The 21,648-nt window shown below is 41.4% G+C and overlaps 1 protein-coding gene and 1 long non-coding RNA gene across 2 annotated transcripts; one reads left to right on the top strand and one right to left on the bottom strand.

Moving 5' to 3' along the window:
• Nucleotides 1-4,023: 4,023 nt before the first annotated feature.
• Nucleotides 4,024-8,403, bottom strand: LOC120400320 (beta-defensin 5-like). Its single transcript, XM_039528749.1, has 4 exons — nt 8,346-8,403; nt 6,485-6,615; nt 5,017-5,064; nt 4,024-4,160 (listed from the first exon to the last, which is right to left on the bottom strand). The coding sequence occupies exons 1-4, from the start codon at nt 8,401-8,403 to the stop codon at nt 4,149-4,151; spliced, it is 249 nt and encodes an 82-aa protein (XP_039384683.1). The 3' UTR covers nt 4,024-4,148.
• An 11,970-nt stretch (nt 8,404-20,373) lies between these two features.
• LOC120400344 lies at nt 20,374-21,359 on the top strand. The gene is made up of 2 exons (XR_005595752.1): nt 20,374-20,555; nt 21,144-21,359. It is a non-coding gene; the product is annotated as an uncharacterized LOC120400344 (long non-coding RNA).
• The last annotated feature ends 289 nt before the right edge of the window (nt 21,360-21,648 follow it).

The raw sequence follows: 21,648 nt of genomic DNA, 5'->3' as shown, positions 1-21,648 counted from the left end.
GCACTGCTTCTGGTGGCATCTCTGCCTTGAGAGCTGGGCTCTGGGCGAGCAGCCGCTGCTCTCCACCTGCCCAGCTACGAAGGCAGCACTGCCACCAACAGCAGCAGCACAGAAGTTAGGGTAGCAGTACTGCAACCCCCTCCCCCCCAAGAATAATCTTGCAACCCCTTCACAACTCCTTTTTGGGTCAGGACCCCTACAATTACAACTCGGTGACATTTCACATTTAAATAACTGAACTAATGAAATTTACTATTTTAAAAATCTTATGACCATGAAATTGACCAAAGTGGACCATGAATTTCGTAGACCTCTAATTATGAGGAGTAGATGAGAAACCCTCTACAGGGCCTTCTGGGGAATTTGCTAAAATATTTTTCAAAATAATCCACAAGGGCTGTTGTATTGTTGAGGTCATTTCCAGCCATCTTTTCTTTTAGAACCCTGGAGCATATACTGGCCATCAGGTTTCTGAACAAAGCAATATGTTTTTTTCCAAATGTTTTTAAAATACTGAAGACTTGTGGCTAGCTTACTGAGAGAAGAGACTAGTGCATAACAATTTTCTAATGCTTCCCAAAGAGATATGAGGGCATTACATCAGGTTTCAATACTTGTTCTTTTTATTCAAATCCCTACAGCGCGTGCTCTGGGTTTGTTAATCTGTGTGGTCTCACTCATAATTTTCTCAGGACTTGGTATGGTGTTGACCACTGAAGAACTGAGATGGGTTTGCATGGTTACTTTTTAGCAGCGGCTTTTGTTTTGTCCTTTAGCTTTGGACTGTCCTGAAACCTTGTATGTGCTCCTCATGCTCCTGCCTTAAATGCAGGGGACTGGACTAGACGACTTTGCAAGGTCCTTTCCAGCCCTTAGATTCTGTGATTCTGTAGTTTTGTGCTGGCAATGTAATTAAAAGTCTCAGCAGATTCCCAGTTCTTTCTTGGCGGTGTCTCTGTAGTTGACTATGGTATTATCAAGAGAGCTGCACAGGCCTGATTAGGAAATCACAAACATTCCAATCACGTAACCATTTTACAAACTTCACCAAAAATACCCTCTCTGATCTCTCTTTCTCACCAAACCCCACTCACACCTATATATTTGATTAAAACCAAAATTGTTTAAAAAACCCTCCCCTCCCCCAAAAATCAAAATCAAAATATATTTACTGGGATTCAACCACCTGTCAGCTGTTGATGCTGGAGAAATTTCCATTTCAACAGTCTCTTTCTTTTCAATTGTGAAGTCGTTTACATTCGGGTCTAAGGGTCTGTGTTGTTTTGATTATATTGTGCAGGGGAGAACATTATTACAAGAACACATCAAAACTCAAACAAATCCCATCGTTCTCATGGGCAGGGGGATAGAAGGAGGCCCTGTTTCCTTTCAGTATTTCCACGATTTCTGAGAAACACGCTTTTGAAACAAGCCAGCCTCGTTCATGCACCGATGGTGCTGCGGTGCAGCCTAAACCCCTAGAATCATAGACTCCTGAAATCACAGGGATAGAAGCACAGCAGGAGTGATCTAGCCTAACCCGCTGCCAAGACACAGGTATCTTTGGCTCCAAACCAGCCAAGAGAGATGGCTATACAGCCTCTTTCTGAAATTGTCCATGAAGGAAATTCCCTGACTTCCCGCCCTGGGTCATTCTGGCTCCAACTCGCCAACTGGGCAACTTAACAGTTCAGTTTCCATATCTGGGAGTTTATCGCTGTCCGATTGTATCTCACTTCCACAGTGGCCTATGGGGGGAACCCTAGCTCATCCACTACTCTGGTTCCCAGCCTAGGGACACTTAGAATAGCAGCCATGCGCTGCCAGGTCCCTTTAACTAAAATGCTTTCAGTTCCCTGGGCAACTTCCCCACAGCCCAGCCTTCAATAAAGCTTCACCATTTGCTCAGGGCTCTTCTGTGTTCAGGCCCAGCAGCCAGCCAGGAGCAACTTCTCCTTCCCTGGGTCCCAGCCAGCACTGAACTGTTTGTGGTGCTGCAGTTCGCTTTGGCCGCCCAGGAGCACCATCTGCCCTCATCTGAGTGCAGCAAGGAAATGACTGTCTTTTGTGGGGCATATCCATTTTATACAGGCCTCCTGGGCCCTGATTGGATGTTCCCTGAAGCCTCTCTGATTGGCTAGCTGTTTGTAACCTCTCTAAGCCACTCTGAGAACTTTGCTTTCCTGCTCCTTTCCTGGGAAAGGTGTGGCAGGACCCAGAGGCTTCCAGGTGGGTGACACAGGGCCTAGTCCACACTTTCACTTATTGTTTGAAGCCACTGCATCTTGTTCTGCCCTCTGTGGTAGGAGAGAAAAATTTCCCATTTCTATACAGCTTTCTATACAGCTGTGCCAAAGTTGGACACAGTACTCCAGCTGAGGCCTAACCTATGCCGAGTAGATTAATACTATCACCTCCCGTGACTTGCAAGCTATGCCTCTGTTAATGCAATGCAAAATTGTATTTGATTGCCTTGCAACAGCATCCCATCGTTGAGTCACGTAGAGGTTGTGATCCACCTCAACTGTGCTGATGCCAAGTCAGTTGTCCTGTTGCAGTGGGGCCAGATATTATGAATTTGGGCCTTTGTTTATTCTTCCCTTTGTCCTTATTGAATTTCATTTGGCCCAATACATGTTCTGATTGGTACGTGTTTTCCTTCTGGTGGGGTCTACACATTGAGACCCACTCCGATTGGTAGAAGGTGGTGGGTGGAGGTCTTTGGGATAATGTGCCCCCATATGCGATGGGTTAGTTCTCCTCAAAACTTGCCCTGGCTGAACAAAGCCTCTCTTGGGTGGTCCTATGGGGCTGAAACCCCCTCTGCTTGGTAGAGGGCAGCAGGAGGAGTACTTTGAGGACGCACATGATCCTCTTCCATAGGAGTCAACCCGTCCCAGAACTGATAGGTCAAACCCGCTCTTGGGATGGTGCCATGCGCCTGCACCGGGACCCCACTCTGAGTGGCAAAGTGTGTGTGGGGGGGTGAGCTTTTAGTAGGGAAATCATGTCATATTTTGCTTCTGGTTATATATCAATCTCTACCATGGAACTTGCCCTAATTTGTCAAACTCCCTCTTGGGGCCAGCCTATGTGCCACCCCAGGTCTTCTATGTCCAGGGCAGTGCCTTTTCACGAGGCTGTTTATACAGAAAGAAACACCTTTCCAAACACAAAGCCTTTTCCCAGTAAAGTCCCTCTAGCACTGCTCACTGAAGATGTCACAGCAAGGGCTGAGAGGGAGACCTGGGCGCAGGACACGGGGATAGGGCACTAAAAGCGGGAGCTGGCTTGTGGAAAAAAGATGCAGGTCACAATACCTTGCTGCTGCACACAAATGGCAAAGGAACTGTGAGCTCCATTGTTTCTCCCTCTCCCAGGCAGGACCCCATGTGGCTGCTGCAATTAAACCCAGACTTGGAAATTTAGCCAGGTTTCTATACGGCTGGGTGTTTAGGGATTAGTGCTGCCATCCTGATTCCTGCACAGAAGCCTGCTGCACATGGCCATGTCTGGAAGCTCAGGTACAAGAGTAGACATGGGCACTGCATGAACCACCGGCTGGGGGAGGCTTGTCCCCAGTTCTGCCCCTTCTGCCCGAGGCCCGATCTCTTCCATACACACCCAAAAGCCCACAGACCTTCCCCCCATGGCCACTAGCCCAGTCCTGCCCAAGGTTAGCCCCCAAGTCCCCCAGGGCGAGTGGCAACGGCGCCTCCACTCCCAGGCAACTGGGAAGGTTGGCAGCAGGATTTGTTAATGAGCTCGCTGAGACGTACAAATGTGTGTCCCCTCATCTAGAGACGGAGCTGCGTGGATTTAACTCATGACAGTGAACTTTTATTTTATTTATATTTACTGTAAAAAGAAGAAGAAAGGAATTTTTATCGAAAAGAAATAGCAAAACAGCCACGTCGTGCTAATAAAACAGTCCCACACATGTGTGCAATTCACCACCACAACCAATTACTTTTATTGAAGCGAGAAGAACAAGTTATTTTGAGTGACACAAGGGGTCTCTTATGGATTTTGTTCTAGCTTGAGACATTCTCTGCAGCCCAGAGGAAAAGGATCCAGGGATTTTAGAAGCAAGACGTCATCTGCCAGATTTCCAGATATCCTGCATTGATAATCTCTGCTGCCATCACTCACTGGCTGAGCTGCAAAAAGGAAAGAAACTCTCACATTCTGTGTTTATATCCATTCACACAAGGAAAATGTGGCATTGCATTTCAAATCAAATCCAGAGCAGGAATTTCCCCATCACTGAACGGTGAGTGCAGCTATTCCCGGTTATCTCCAGAGCAGGGGATTCATTTCTCTCCTGCCACATTGTGCTACAGAGATTGAATCAACATAGTCAGATATAGCTAAACATGTGAGCTAGCTGCCTACCTGGCTCACCTGGTAAATAAATTTGACTTTGGAACATGGATCTCCCCTCTATGCCTTACTCTCTAGAAAAAAAGGCAGGTTATTAAAAAATAAAATCCTTTCTATTAACATTCTAAAAAGATAAGAAACAACCAAAAATAGAGACATGAATTCAAGGGGAGAGGAGAGGAGAGGAATCAGTGCTTATTGACTGTTCAGCAGCTTTAAACATGATGGATGCCTACACTGATGGGAGAACATCTCCCATTGCTCTAGGTAGCTCCCTCACTGAAGCACCTTGGCACAGCAACAGTGCTGACGCGGTGCTACAGTAGCTGTTTATGAGTAGACAAGCTCACACTGTGTGGGAAAATGACTCACCCCTCCCAACTTCTTCTCTGAGTCCTGCCCCTGCTGCAACATTATTTTGAGCCTGCTGAGGTTCCTGTATAGTTTAAGGGGAGATCCAGCAGGTAACAAGCAGAACAGGGCTAGAATGGACTACAGATAAGCAATGAGACGAAATTAACTTCACTCTAAGAATTTTCACATTTAAACCAGGAGCAGGCCACAAATTGAGTTTCACTCTGTTGCCATTTTTAAGTGGCGTGGTTATATCCGCACGGTGAGGGGGCAGCTTACCTTCTCATCAGCTTGGGTGGTTGATTTAGCCCCCATCGGAACCATGAACTGGGGAAAACAAAAGTCAAAACTTGAATAAACAAATCTTTCTGGACTGAATGAACATTTCTTCCCCACAGCTCTTTTCATGTAGAACTCCCAAATCCTCTCCTACTCAAGTCTTCTCTGAGCTCCTCCCAGTTTGCTTTTGCAGGCTTCATTTTTGAGTCATTTCTTTCTGTTAAGATACGTTCTCCTACTCTCCCCTGCTCTCTTTCTTGCAAGAGAGACTCACAACAGATCCTCCCAACTCCTTGGAGTTTAATGATAGCAGGCCTTTCATATCCAGAAATGATATCCGGAAAGGAGACCTTTCCAGGAATGGACAAGCATGTGAGAAGAGGGGGTTATAATGGAATCAGATTGGAAGTTGTTAATATGCTAAGCGCTAACATTAAAATACTATGGTTGAATCTGTCCTCATCTACTTATTAAAAATATAATCCTTCCTTCAGTGATTGGGAGAGTGATATATGAAAATCCTGAAAGGTTTAAATGTATGTGTGTCAATCAGAAGCCAACATATGGTTAGTTATTCTAGTTTTTCTGTAATAGATTCAATCCTTTTATACTGAGATATGACAAACTATGAACCCCCCTCCCCTCGCCTCTCTGCCCCAAAGACACCCAGTGAAACATAGCTCCAAACTTGTACACATTTCTTTTTGGCAAACTGAGCATTAAAATTGTAAAGAGCAGTCATTTTGCACAAATAGGTGCTGTACAATGATCTAAAGGAGAAATATCCCCCCTGCTCTCTCCTCGGGACTTTACTTTTGTCCTTCATTGTTGTTTTCCACATTCTAAAATGAAACAACAAAGTAGACATAGGGGCGAGTCTGTTCATAGACCCTGTTCATATGATGCCAAGCTGGCAACAGAGATGAGGCGTTCAAAGTGGTTGGCCAAGTGAAACTGCAATACATGAACAATACATGGCTCACATAATTACCCGTTTGCTACCTCCGTGTGAGCATTGTCCTGGGGTGGTGCTGGATGTTATTGGGTCTCAGAGGGGCAATATTCATTTCTAATATTTCACAGTAGAGTGGAGTCAGTAGTGAGGACCAGGCCACAAATTGAGTTTCACTTTGCTGCCATTTTTATGTGGAGTAGTTATACCCACACAGTGTGAGGAGGCAGCTTACGTTCTCATCACGTTGTGCGGTGTGTGATTTAGCAATAAAGTGGCAATCTCTGTAGCACTGAGCACTGTGGAGATTCTGAGTAAAGCAGCTGTGAGGTCATTCAAATATGTGAACCCCATATAGTCGAAAATGAGGCAACATACAATTTTCTTTTGTCCCATGTCAAAGGGTCGTGCCCTGTGTTCTGAGCCTTCAAGATCATTAAATAACAGCTATGGAAATTAGACACAGAAAGATTCTGTTCACACAGTGACGTTTGCTTTGTGGAATCCTGAACTTACCCGCCACTGACAGCAAGAGGCCCCACAACCGCAGCTCCCAATCTCTCTATAAGGGGCGGGACATGAACCATAGCACAAGCCCCCAAGCTCTATACATTCACGGACGTTAGTAGGAGGACACTGGGTGAATCCTGCAGAAAGAAAAAGTCTTGATTTTCATTCACACAGCAGGGTAAACAAGAGCTGTGATTGCAGCATAATGGGCATTTCTCATTAACTGAATTCCCAATTCACTGAGCCAAGGCAAGTCGGCCCAGTTATCTTCCTGTGCAGCTTTTCACTAGATATTTGACAATGCATAAATGTCTGTGGTTCTGTGCCCTTTCCACGGTTGCCCCTAAGAGTTGGACAGAGCAAGTTCATTCAGCAGATGTGCTGACTCCCCAGCTGTACTCATGGTAGCTGTTGAAGTGGTTTTGACTCTTTCTGATTCTAAACACTGATGTTCCAAGCAGTGTCATAAGTACTGATTGGCTAAGCCAGGTTGAACCAGTTCAGCACTGGGTTCAGTGGCTGGTACTTTTAGTAACAGGAGGGTTTGAACTAGTCCCTTCCAGTCTGAAGGCCTGATTGTCTGGAGACTCTGCACAGAAATGTTTGTGAAGACTCAGCACTTGGGAATACTTTCTCAATTAACAAATTCCAGGTTTAGACATTCCACACAGGCCGGCCCTTTTGAATTGTAGCCCAAATGTCCTTTTGGATTTTTAGATTATAATATTTTAAATTAGATTTTAGCTGTGCTTTCCTTCAAGCATCCAGAATCTGATACAGTGGAGTCCCAGTCCATTACTGGGGCAGCGATAAGTGTATAACATTTTATTTATTGTTCATAATAATAATGATTAATACTAATTAATAAATAGCAATAATACAGTTGCATTCTCATTTCTGCACAACTATTCTAACCCCACACAACTGCATTTCCAGTAAGAAAGCCAAACACACAAATAAGACTGGGGGAGAATATAGGTAAGAGAATTGGAAAATGCTCTGCCACATCATACATCTGCTTTCTAGTTCTAGACGACGTATTCTTTCTTTGGGGTATAAGATACCACTTAATAATAAAGAGATCCTTATTAAATTGTTCTAATAGTTAATTATTGTCACTGTTCAAAAAAGGTTTATCTTGTTTATCTTGTTTTCTGTCTGAATTTGTCTAGTTTTTAACTTCCAGCCATAATACCTTTTACTATTAGATTGAAGAGTCCACTATAAAATATTTTTCCCTCACTTACGTACTTCTAAATTGTGATCAAGTCTTACTTTCATCTTCTCTTTATTTAGCTAAATCAATTACCCAATTACCCAATTTCCCAACCCTTGCCCCCCGCTCTGGGCGGCCCTGCAGAATGGTAGTGGTAGTACATGTTCATCTGATAATCCACCCACAACTCCCAAATCTTTTAGAATTACTGCTTCCAAGGATAGAGTCTTTCATCCTGTAAATATGGATGACGTTCTTTGTTCCTAGATTCATACATTTATGTTTCGCTGTATAAAAACAAATATTCTTTCCTTGTGCCCATCTTACCAAATGATGCAAATCCCTGTGTATCACTGAACTGTCCCTTCATTCTTGTCACCTGCCAAATTTATAGGTGATGATTTAATGTTTTCTTTTCAAGTCCTGGATAAAAATGTTGAACATTGTAGCAGCAAGAACCAATCCCTATGGGACTCCACTAGGTCGAATTTTGAGGATATTATTTCTGGTTATAGTTCAGCCAAATTGAATGGCTTTAAATAGGCACATCAAAGGCACGTTTCTGACCCCAGCACAATTTTCAAAGAAAATGTCAAGTACAGACTCCCAAACATCCTTCCATACTCCCCCTTCATATCATTAATGTCTTACCTGCAGAGCTTTGCAGTACCAGGAGGAAGAGAGCAAAGAGATGGAAAACAATCTTCATGGCTGAAGTTTAGCTGGGAACTGAATGTCTCTGGAGAAAAGAGACACAAGATAGACAGGAGATGGATAGTCTGTATTTATGGGCTGGCCAAGGGTTGGGAAATGCTGATCTGTTGAAATCTTGTTTTGAAGAATGTCACATTTATTAAATTCGTGCTGCTATATGTTAATAATAATTATTATTATTAATTATATAATAATTATAATATATAATAATATAATTAACAATCTCTTCCCTTAAGGAGTTAGAATATGAACATTTACAGGTAGCAAATATCAACTGTCTGGTCACAAACGTTTTGTTGTCCACGGAAGCCTCCTATTAAATTTAAATGAAGGTCTTAACCAAGGGAGGAATTCAAAAACACAGCTGAAGCTTGGAAGTATTATCAGAAAGATGTATGCATTTGTTTATTTGTTTTGTACAATATTTCTCAATATTTCTATTTAAAACAGAATTATTAAAAGTAAACCCAAACAATGACCATGTTTACAGAATAGAAAAGATTCTAGCAAAGAAAGGATAGGGGAGAAACACATATTTTTTGTTGATATGGAGAGGGTGGCCTGAAAACTTTAACAAATGGGTTGAACCATCTCAGATTAAACACTTCTGAGGAGGGGGGAAATGACTGACGGGGGCTTTTATGTTACCTTATCTAGCAACACATCTATGGGGGCTTTTCCTTAAAATACTAGTTCCAACTTTTCAATACAACTGGCTAAGTCTTTCAATTTGATCGGGAACTGGGATGTCGCTTTATTGGAAATTAGTTATTGTCACTGGTGGAACATACTCGCTCATGATATACTGTTTGTGATAGCGTTGAAAAAAGAAACACGGTACTACCACATAGAAGCAGGTTATTATTCAACCATTCAGCATTTAGTAGAGAACATCAATGAGAACATCAACAGCAACCCCAAGAAACCAGTGGTCAGTGTCATTTTCAACATGGTGAGCACACATGGTTTTTTTTTGTGGACAGAAGGGAAAAATGTAGACCCCTTTCTCCTTGACAGATGGGGGTAGACTGATAGCCAGGTGAGTGAAAAAACTCTCAAACTTCATCTAAGGATCTTTCATTCTTCCAGCTGGCTGTGAAAGAAAGAGGTCAAGGGTAGTTTGAAGACAGAAAGAAGACAAATTGTGTTGTGTGTTATGGAGAGATTTAGGATGATTTTGCATTGAAAATCTTCTTCCTCTTCTTTAAACATCGAAAAATTATTATTTATATTAATTATAATAAGAAGAGGTGAAAAGTGAAAGAAGTGTTTTCCTAGAAATAGGAAAAAAAATAGAAGATTTCTCACTGGCTTTAGCTCCTACTACTCTACCCATCTTGCTGGTGATCCTCTCAAAAAAATGCAGAAGTCTTTTGATCGATACCCACCTTCCTTAATTTCACCCAAAGGTTTTCTAGATTAAAAGAATCAATTCAAATCTGAAAAGCAGGTGTCGAGGTGTCCCCCTATATTTATAATATATAAATAAAATAAAAAAAAAAAAATAAAAGGTTTTTTTTTTTTTTTTCCCACCAAGCCACTTTTTTTTTTTTTTTTTTTCTTTTCTATCTCTATGTATGGCAAGAACATATATAAGGAGAGAGGGTGAGGGTGGGGCTGAGTACCAGATCCAGATCCTCTGTCTCCACTCCAAGGAAGCATCCAGTGTCCTTTGTTCTGTCTCTGTGGAGAAAGTGGGCATGTAGAGACCTGCCACACCCATCCCACAGCCCCATAGTTGAAATAGAGGGCAATAAGAGGGCCTCTCGCAATGGATTCTCATTCTTGGTCCGCTCTTCTCAACTGCCGATATTTGGGAGGAAAGGAGAGGGAGATGAGGGGAGATTCCACAGGATGCTGTGAAGTTATGTGGGGTGGTTCTGGGCCCTAGTTAGAGAACTAGACATTTTTTTCAGTTTTTCCTGGCTGCAGTTTAAGCCCAATCACTTCCCTCCTCTCCTCCCTGTTTCTCTACTTTACATGGTGGCCTATTATCATTAAGCCTCATGCCTGTTATGGGGAGAAAAGAACAGGAAAACTTAGGGTTCTGATAATACTTCCTTTTCACCTGTGTTTTGAATTCCTCCCTTGGTTAAGACATTTGCTACGTGTAAATGTTCATATTCTAACTCCTTAAGGCAAGAGATTGTTAATTATATCTGCATTATATAATTAATAATAATGATGATTATTATTAACAGATAGCAGCACGAATTTAATAAATGTGACATTCTTCAAAACAAGATTTCAACAGATCAGCATTTCCCAACCCTTGGCAGCCCATAAACACAGACTCTCCATCTCCTGTCTATCTTGTCAAGTATCAGAGGGGTAGCCGTGTTAGTCTGGTTCTGTAGAAGCAGCAAAGAGTCCTGTGGCACCTTATAGACTAACAGACGTTTTGCAGCATGAGCTTTCGTGGGTGAATACCCACTTGTTCAGATGCAAGTGGTGGAAATTTCCAGGGGCAGGTTTATATATGCAAGCAAGAAGCAAGCTAGAGATAATGAGGTTAGTTCAATCAGGGAGGATGAGGCCCTGTTCTAGCAGTTGAGTGAAAACCAAGAGAGCAGAATCTGGTTCTGTAGTTGGCAAGCCATTCACAGTCTTTGTTTAATCCTGAGCTGATGGTGTCAAATTTGCAGATGAACTGGAGCTCAGCAGTTTCTCTTTGAAGTCTGGTCCTGAAGTTTTTTTGCTGCAGGATGGCCACCTTAAGATCTGCTATTGTGTGGCCAGGGAGGTTGAAGTGTTCTCCTACAGGTTTTTGTATATTGCCATTCCTAATATCTGATTTGTGTCCATTTATCCTTTTCCTTAGAGACTGTCCAGTTTGGCCGATCTACATAGCAGAGGGGAATTGCTGGCATATGATGGCATACATTACATTGGTGGACGTGCAGGTGAATGAACCGTTGATGGTGTGGCTGATCTGGTTAGGTCCTGTGATGGTGTTGCTGGTGTAGATATGTGGGCAGAGTTGGCATCGAGGTTTGTTGCATGGATTGGTTCCTGAGCTAGAGTTACTATGGTGCGGTGTGCACCAATCCATGCAACAAACCTCGATGCCAACTCCTGAAATATGGGTTTTATACCCCCAAAACTTCCAACCCCCTTGGTAAAGAGGTACATTTTCTTTAGTAATTCCACCAATTGTGACGCGTCTTACTTTAAAACACAAGTATATATAAGAAAACGAGACTGGATTTTTTTTTTGGTATTCATTCAAAAGATACATTAATTCTTAAAAGTAGAGCAATATGTGAAGCAGTTAAACCTATCTTTCTATTTTATATTTGTTACCAACTGTGGGCCGTGTATACATCAATCAATATTCTTTTTTTTTTAACCTTTTAGGAAGAAGCTTTGTCATATCTGTTCTATTTTACCAAACCTCCTACATATCAACAGGCATAACTTATTTCCAGTGCCGCTCAGCACTGATATCAGGCGTAGTGACTTTTCTACATTCCTTTACCATTCTAATAACTTCAGTCCTAGTTTTGGTGGTAAAGTTAAGATCTTTCGGTTTTTAAGCTTCAGACATAATTATACTTGGGATCTGTGCACATCCAGTTTATAAGAAATACATCTAATGTGGTGGAATATTTCTGCATGTCCCCAAAACACACGATCGTGGTTGCATTGACTGAGTGTGTCTATCAGACAGGCTTCACAGTTATCAATTAGCTGCCCTTTCAGAGAGTGGTAAATGATTTTTCATACAACAACCCTAACAACAACAGTCAGAATGTCATTTATACAGCTCTACTGGTCAATCTCCTTCTATTTTACAGTCACATTCTTTAATTCTTGTCTCATGCAAAAGCATCATTTGCATATCATGTTTATTCTTCCTAATGGCCAATTCTCTTTATCCTCTTCATCCTCTGAAGATGTCTGTCAAGAGCAAAGAAAAAGGTAGGCTTTAAATTCTTTGTTGCAAATATTTAAAAATAAAAAAGGGAAAAAAATTGCTCCTGCTACCTAAAGCATTCCCTTGTCTGTTTCGAAAACCATCTGTCTCTCCTTATCAGCCGGCTCTGCTCTCTGTTTAAAAATAAACACATTGATGTATTTAATCCCTTATAATTGGACAGCTTTATTCTTTCAGAATTCTCTAAGCTGTTTTACTACATCATGTGCTTCTGGGTCAGATTGCTCTGCATCCGATGTCCACTTCCTGCACCAATGGGTTCTGATCCTGTAAGGTTCTGGCTTGGTTTTCTATCAAAAAACAAACAAAAAACCCATTTTAAGCACAAAATTGTAAAACTTTTCAGCTGCTTTTCCCATAACAATGTCACCATCTTCCCATGAATCACTGTTTTTTTCCCAGACTCTCGGACTTGCTATCCTCCGACGATACCTCAGCTTCCATATTCACGCATAGAGGCTCTTCTTCCACCCCCGTCTCTTAAAACATTAATATATTTAACCTCTTATAATTTTTCAGCCATTTGTTACAATACAGGCCATTTTACCTCAGCCCTCAAGTCTGCCTCCTCCATAGCTGCAAGAAATCTCTCGCAAACTCTCCTTTCCATCTTTTTCCTTATTTATAAATTGGGGAAGACACCACAAAGTCTTCCTGGTTCTTCAGTTCAATTTCAGGTTGGAACATGGGTTCAGTATCAGTTGTAACTCTTTATCAAACCAGTGTAAATGGGTTGTCTCTTCGGAAAATGCCCAGGTGCATCCAAAGGACGTTTAGGTTTCTTGGCATCTGTAGGCATGTTGTCAAAGGACAGCTCGCAATCTATAGGTTCCCAACTTGAAACCCAACTTTCAAAATAGCGCAGATTTATACAAGGTTGTCAAATGATCATTGGCTAGAATTTTTCAAGGAACCCATTCTACGAAAGCCCATTTCTAATTAATGTCTTATCTGCAGAGCATTGCAGCACCTGGAAGAAGACAGCAAAGAGATGGAAAAGAATCTTCATGGCTGAAGTTTCGCTGGGAAGTGAATGTCTCTGGAGAAAAGAGACACAAGATAGACAGGAGATGGAGAGTCTGTGTTTACGGGCTGCCAAGGGTTGGGAAATGCTGATCTGTTGAAATCTTGTTTTGAAGAATGTCACATTTATTAAATTCGTGCTGCTATCTGTTAATAGTAATCATCATTATTATTAATTATATAATGCAGATATAATTAACAATCTCTTGCCTTAAGGAGTTAGAATATGAACATTTACATGTAGCAAATATCAACTGTCTGGTCGCAAACGTTTTGATGTCCACGGAAGCCTCCTATTAAATTTAAATGAAGGTTTTAACCAAGGGACGAATTCAAAAACACAGCTGAAGCTGGAAAGTATTATCAGAAGGATGTATGCATTTGTGTATTTGTTTTGTACAATATGTCTCAATATTTTCTTTGTATTTATGGAATTTTCCTAACTTCATGTATCAAAACCCATTACAAAATTCCCTTTTAAGAGAAGAAATTAAGTGAATAACATTGTAAATACTCTGTGCCAGGAATGTATGTGGTTTTGTTCTGTATCTAATATGAGGAATTTTACATTAAGTGATTGGTGAGAACCCTAAGTTTTCCTGTTCTTTTCCTCCCCATAACAGGCATGAGGCTTAATGATAATAGGCCACCATGTAAAGTAGAGAAATAAAATGTTGCTGCATCAAACACGTAGAAGCCAATGGTAATCGTAGGTGGTAATCACCTGTCAGGATTTGTCTCATTCTGCCAGGGAGGAGAGGAGGGGAAGTGATTGGGCTTAAACTGCAGCCAGGAAAACTGTAGAAAATGTCTAAGGGTTCTCTAGTGCATATGACATCTAAGTGTTGCATGACTGATTCATTCTAACTAGGGCCCAGAACAACCCCACATAACTTCACAGCATCCTGTGGAATCTCCCTCCCATTCATCTCCTTTCTCTTCCCCTCCGCCATTTCCAGCCATTTGGAGGTACCAAATATCGGCAGTTGAGAAGAGCGGACCAAGAATGAGAATCCATTGCGAGGAGGTCATCAACAGGGCAATGAGGAACTGTGACAGGGCAGTGAGTTGCCCCTCTTATTGCCCTCTATTTCAACTATGGCTCTGTGGATGGAGGTGGCAGGTCTCCTTACATGCCACTTTCTCCACAGAGACAGAACAAAGGACACTGGATGCTTCCTTGCCCAGTGGAGACACCAGGATCTGGAACATCAGCCTGGCTGGCCACCTCACTCCTCTTATTTCCTGTTGATGTTCTTGCCATACGCAGAGAGAAGTTGAAAAATAAAAGCAATACTCTTGCGGGAAGTTGGCTGGTAGAAAAAAAACCCATAATGGCTTTATTTTATCCTCTCTATTTTATAAATATACTGTGGTTAAAGGGGACACCTCGTATGCTGCTTTTTCAGATTTGAAGATGACATTTGATTCTTTTAATCTAGAAAACCTTTGGGTGAAATTAAGGAAGGTGGGTATCGATCAAAGACTTCTGCATATTTTGGAGGATCTCCACTGGAGCAAGATGGGTAGAGTAGGAGCTAAAGCCAGTGGAGAATGTTCTAACATTTTCCCTATTTCTAGGGGAAACACCAGGGTCACTTTCTAGCACCTCTTCTTATTAATTGACATATTAATAATGTGGTCGATGTTTTAAAGGAAGAAGATTTTATCCAATGCATGTTCAAGGTAAATCTCTCCATAACAAGAGGCACAATTTCTTGTCTTCCACTTCTTCTGTCAAGTACACTCACCTTGACCGCTTTTCACAACCAGCTGGAAGTTGGAATGATCCTTAGATGAAGTTTGAGGAGAATTCACTCACCTATTGGCACCTATCTTCCCTTCCTCCAAGTCTAACCCCATCTGTCAAGGAGAAAGGGGTCTACATTTTTCCCTTCTGTCCACAAAAAAAAACCATGTGTGCTCACCAAGTTGACAATGACACTGACCTCTGGTTTCTTGGGGTTGCTGTTGATGTTCTCATTGATGTTCTCTACTAAATGCTGAATGGTTGAATAATAACCTGCTTCTATGTGGTAGTACCGTGTTTCTTTTTTCAACGCTATCACAAACAGTATATCATGAGCGAGTATGTTCCACCAGTGACAATAACTAATTTCCAATAAAGCGACATCCCAGTTCCCGATCAAATTGAAAGACTTAGCCAGTTGTATTGAAAAGTTGGAACTAGTATTTTAAGGAAAAGCCCCCATAGATGTGTTGCTAGATATGGTAACATTAAAGCCCCCGTCAGTCATTTCCCCCCTCCTCAGAGGTGTTTAATCTGAGATGGTTCAACCCAATTGTTAAAACTTTCAGGACACCCTCTCCATATCAACAAAAAATATGTGTTTCTCCCCTTTCCTTTCATTTCTAGAATCTTTTCTATTCTGTAAACATGGTCATTGTTTGGGTTTACTTTTAATAATTCTGATTTAAATAGAAATATTGAGAAATATTGTACAAAACAAATACACAAATGCATACATCTTTCTGATAATACTTCCCAGCTTCAGCTGTGTTTTTGAATTCCTCCCTTGGTTAAGACCTTCATTTAAATTTAATAGGAGGCTTCCGTGGACAACAAAACGTTTGCGACCAGACAGTTGATATTTGCTACATGTAAATGTTCATATTCTAACTCCTTAAGGGAAGAGATTTTTAATTATATTATTATATATTATAATTATTATATAATTAATCATAATAATTATTATTAACATATAGCAGCACGAATTTAATAAATGTGACATTCTTCAAAACAAGATTTCAACAGATCAGCATTTCCCAACCCTTGGCCAGCCCATAAATACAGACTCTCCATCTCCTGTCTCTGTTGTGTCTCTTTTCTCCAGAGACATTCAGTTCCCAGCTAAACTTCAGCCATGAAGATTGTTTTCCATCTCTTTGCTCTCTTCCTCCTGGTACTGCAAAGCTCTGCAGGTAAGACATTAATGATATGAAGGGGGAGTATGGAAGGATGTTTGGGAGTCTGTACTACAGTTTCATAAAACTTCTAATTTTTTCCAACTTTTTTTCCCCAAGAGTTATAGGGCTTACATGTTTGCAGCAGACACTTGACATTTTCTTTGAAAATTGTGCTGGGGTTAGAAACGTGCCTTTGATGTGTCTATTTAAAGCCATTCAATTTGGCTGAACTATAACCAGAAATAATATCCTCAATATTCGACCTAGTGGAGTCCCATAGGGATTGGTTCTTGCTGCTACAATGTTCAACATTTTTATCCAGGACTTGAAAAGAAAACATTAAATCATCACCTATAAATTTGGCAGGTGACAAGAATGAAGGGACAGTTCAGTGATACACAGGGATTTGCATCATTTGGTAAAATGGGCACAAGGAAAGAATATTTGTTTTCATACAGCGAAACATAAATGTATGAATCTAGGAACAAAGAACGTCATCCATATTTACAGGATGAAAGACTCTATCCTTGGAAGCAGTAATTCTAAAAGATTTAGGAGTTGTGGGTGGATTATCAGTTGAACATCTACTACCACTACAATTCTGCAGGGCCGCCCAGAGGCGGGGGCAAGGGTTTGGAAATTGGGTAATTGGGTAATTGATTTAGCTAAATAAAGAGAAGATAAAAGTAAGACTTGATCACAATTTAGAAGTATGTAAGTGAGGGGAAAATATTTTATAGTGGACTCTTCAATCTAATAGCAAAAGGTATTATGGCTGGAAGTTAAAAACTAGACAAATTCAGACAGAAAACAAGATAAACAAGATAAACCTTTTTGAACAGTGACAATAATTAACTATTAGAACAATTTAATAAGGATCTCTTTATTATTAAGTGGTATCTTATACCCCAAAAAAAGAATACGTCGTCTAGAACTAGAAAGCAGATGTATGATGTGGCAGAGCATTTTCCAATTCTCTTACCTATATTCTCCCCCAGCCTTCTTTGTGTGTTTGGATTTCTTACTGGAAATGCAGTTGTGTGGGATTAGAATAGTTTTGCAGAAATGAGAATGCACCTTTATTATTGCTATTTATTAATTAGTATTAATCATTATTATTATGAACACTAAATAAAATGTTATACACTTATCGCAGCCCCAGTAATGGACTGGGACTCCACTGTATCAGATTCTGGATGCTTGAAGGAAAGCACAGCTAAAATCTAATTTAAAATATTATAATCTAAAAATCCAAAGGGACATTTGGGCTACAATTCAAAAGGGCCGGCCTGTGTGGAATGTCTAAACCTGGCATTTGTTAATTGAGAAAGTATTCCCAAGTGCTGAGTCTTCACAAACATTTCTGTGCAGAGTCTCCAGACAATCAGGACTTCAGGCTGGAAGGGACTAGTTCAAACCCTCCTGTTACTAAAAGTACCAACCACTGAACCCAGTGCTGAACTGGTTCAACCTGGCTTAGCCAATCAGTACTTATGACACTGCTTGGAACATCAGTGTTAAGAATCAGAAAGAGTCAAAACCACTTCAACAGCTACCATGAGTACAGCTGCGGAGTCAGCACATCTGCTGAATGAACTCGCTCTGTCCAACTCTTAGGGGGAACTGTGGAAAGGGCAGAGAATTACAGACATTTATGTATTGTCAAATATCTAGTGAAAAGCTGCACAGGAAGATAACTGGGCTGACTTGCCTTGGCTCAGTGAATTGGAAATTCAGTTAATGAGAAATGCCATTTATGCTGCAATCACAGCTCTTGTTTACCCTGCTGTGTGAATGAAAATCAAGACTTTTTCTCTCTGCAGGATTCACTCAGTGTCCTGCTACTGAAGTCCGTGAATGTCTAGAGAATGGGGGCTTGTGCTTTGCTTCATGTCCCGCCCCTTTTATTGAGACTGGGAGCTGCGGTTGTGGGGTCTCTTGCTGTCAGTGGCGGGTAAGTTCAGGATTCCACAAAGCAAACGTCACTGTGTGAACAGAATCTTTCTGTGTCTAATTTCCATAGCTGTTATTTAATGATCTTGAAGGCTCAGAACACAGGGCACGACCCTGTGACATGGGACAAAAGAAAATTGTATGTTGCCCTCATTCTCGACTATACGGGGTTCACATATTTGAATGACCTCACAGCTGCTTTACTCAGAATCTCCACAGTGCTCAGTGCTACAGAGATTGCCACTTTATTGCTAAATCACACACCGCACAACGTGATGAGAACGTAAGCTGCCTCCTCACACTGTGTGGGTATAACTACTCCACATAAAAATGGCAGCAAAGTGAAACTCAATTTGTGGCCTGGTCCTCACTACTGACTCCACTCCACTGTGAAATATTGGAAAAGAATATTGCCCCTCTGAGACCAAATAACATCCAGCACCACCCCAGGACAATGCTCACACGGAGGTAGCAAACGGGCAATTATGTGAGCCATGTATTGTTCATGTATTGCAGTTTCACTCGCCCAACCACTTTGAACGCCTCATCTCTGATGCCAGCTTGGCATCATATGAACAGGGTCTATGAACAGACTCGCCCCTATGTCTACTTTGTTGTTTCATTTTAGAATGTGGAAAACAACAATGAAGGACAAAAGTAAAGTCCCGAGGAGAGAGCAGGGGGGATGTTTCTCTTTTAGATGATTGTGCAGCACCTATGTGTCCAAAATGGCTTATCTTTACAATTTTAACGCTCAGTTTGCCAAAAAGAAATGTGTACAAGTTTGGAGCTATGTTTCACTGGGTGTCTTTGGGGCAGAGAGGTGAGGGGAGGGGGGTTCATAGTTTGTCATATCTCAGTATAAAAGGACTGAATCTATTACAGAAAAACTAGAATAACTAACCATATGTTGGCTTCTGATTGACACACATACATTTAAACCTTTCAGGATTTTCATATATCACTCTCCCAATCACTGAAGGAAGGATTCTATTATTAATAAGTAGATGAGGACAGATTCAAGCATAGTATTTTAATGTTAGCGCTTACCATATTAACAACTTCCAATCTGATTCCATTATAACCCCTTCTTCTCACATGCTTGTCCATTCCTGGAAAGGTCTCCTTTCCGGATATCATTTCTGGATATGAAAGGCCTGCTATCATCAAACTGCAAGGAGTTGGGAGGATCTGTTGTGAGTCTCTCTTGCAAGAAAGAGAGCAGGGGAGAGTAGGAGAACGTATCTTAACAGAAAGAAATGACTCAAAAATGAAGCCTGCAAAAGCAAACTGGGAGGAGCTCAGAGAAGAGCTGAGTAGGAGAGGATTTGGGAGTTCTACATGAAAAGAGCTGTGGGGAAGAAATGTTCATTCAGTTCAGAAAGATTTGTTTATTCAAGTTTTGACTTTTGTTTTCCCCAGTTCATGGTTCCGATGGGGGCTAAATCAACCACCCAAGCTGATGAGAAGGTAAGCTGCCCCCTCACCGTGCGGATATAACCACGCCACTTATAAATGGCAACAGAGTGAAACTCAATTTGTGGCCTGGTCCTCAGTACAAACTCCATTCCACTGTGAAATATTGGAAATGAACAAAATGATGAAAAAGTGAGAACTGCTTTCTTGCAGCTGGGTTACAGAAAATGTGGGTCCAGATCCTGAAAATATGATGAGAATACAGTTGCTGCTATGTGTGTTTCTGGTATGGAGGTGCTTGTGAGCACATGTGTGAAGACTGCCGTGCCTGCTTGGCCAGCTCTCTGTGGTTAAAACCAGATTCCTCCAGGCCTAAATGCTCCAGTGTCTTCAGTTTGAACAAAAGCAACTTTTGTTCAAAACAGCTTCACAGCATCCAGCCTTTAGCTGGAGCCTGTAACAGATGCACAGCCACCACTGCTGGGGATGTGTAACACACTGACCTCTGGGGCACACGTGTGAATTATCAGATGTGCTCACTCTTCAATGGAATTCAATAAATACCAGTGCACTTTAAGTACTGATTTTACCTTCAGTCCTTAAGGTCCCTCAGTACCTAGTAGTTGCCTTCACGTTTCTCCTATCAGAATTTCAGAGCAGTTACAATCCTTGGTGACTTCATTGCTCACATTGTTCAGAATTTCTGTTTACTGGTTTAAATGTGAAAATTCTTAGAGTGAAGTTAATTTGGTCTCCTTGCTTATCTGTTGTCCATTCTAGCCCTGTGCTGCTTGTTACCTGCTGGATCTCCCCTTAAACTATACAGGAGCCTCAGCAGGCTCAGAATAATTTTGCAGCAGGGGCAGGACTCAGAGAAGAAGTTGGGAGGGGTGAGTCATTTTCCCACACAGTGTGAGCTTGTCTACTCATAAACAGCTACTGTAGCACCACGTCAGCACTGTTGCTCTGCCAAGGTGCTTCAGTGAGGGAGCTACCTAGAGCAATGGGAGATGTTCTCCCATCAGTGTGGCACCCATCATGTTTAAAGCTGCTGAACAGTCAATAAGCACTGATACCTCTCCTCACCCCTTGAATTCATGTCTCTATTTTTGGTTGTTTCTTATCATTTTAGAATGTTAATAGAAAGGATTTTATTTTTTAATAACCTGACTTTTTTTCTAGAGAGTAAGGCATAGAGGGGAGATCCATGTTCCAAAGTCAAATATATTTACCAGGTGAGCCAGGTAGGCAGCTAGCTCACATGTTTAGCTATATCTGACTATGTTGATTAAATCTCTGTAGCACAATGTGGCAGGAGAGAAATGAATCCCCTGCTCTGGAGATAACCGGGAATAGCTGCACTCACGTTCAGTGATGGGGAAATTCCTGCTCTGGATTTGATTTGAAATGCAATGCCACATTTTCCTTGTGTGAATGGATATAAACACAGAATATGAGAGTTTCTTTCCTTTTTGCAGCTTAGCCAGTGAGTGATGGCAGCAGAGATTATCAATGCAGGATATCTGGAAATCTGGCAGATGACGCCTTGCTTCTAAAATCCCTGGATCCTTTTCCTCTGGGCTGCAGAGAATGTCTCAAGCTAGAAAAAAATCCACGAGAGACCCCTTGTGTCACTCAAAATAACTTGTTCTTCTCGCTTCAATAAAAGTAACTGGTTGTGGTGGTGTATTGCACACATGTGTGGGACTGTTTTATTAGCACAATGTGGCTGTTTTGCTATTTCTTTTCGATAAAAATTCCTTTCTTCTTCTCTTTACATTAAATATAAATAAAATAAAAGTTCACTGTTATGTGTTAAATCCACACAGCTCTGTCTTTGGATGAGGGGACACACATTTGTATGTCTCAGCAAGCTCACTAGGATCAATGTTTACCTGTTCCTTCTTCTTTAACACATCCTGCTGCCAATCTTCCCAGTGGACTGGGTGTGGAGGAGCTGTGGCCACCCGCCCTCTGGGACTT

The sequence above is a fragment of the Mauremys reevesii genome, linkage group 3, assembly GCF_016161935.1.
Source record: "Mauremys reevesii isolate NIE-2019 linkage group 3, ASM1616193v1, whole genome shotgun sequence".
Taxonomy (NCBI): Eukaryota; Metazoa; Chordata; order Testudines; family Geoemydidae; genus Mauremys; species Mauremys reevesii.
The sequence above is the reverse complement of the archived record's forward strand: the minus strand, read 5'-3'. Positions and strand labels throughout refer to the sequence as shown.

What these genes read in the sequence shown, in the direction of transcription:
- LOC120400320 (XM_039528749.1), bottom strand. Translation starts at nt 8,403, where the DNA reads ATGAAGATTGTTTTCCATCTCTTTGCTCTCTTCCTCCTGGTACTGCAA. An exon ending in GGTACTGCAAAGCTCTGCAG is followed by an intron (nt 6,616 to 8,345) that starts GTAAGACATTAA and finishes TTCTTTCTGCAG; the next exon opens with GATTCACCCAGTGTCCTCCT. An exon ending in CCTCTTGCTGTCAGTGGCGG is followed by an intron (nt 5,065 to 6,484) that starts GTAAGTTCAGGA and finishes TGTTTTCCCCAG; the next exon opens with TTCATGGTTCCGATGGGGGC.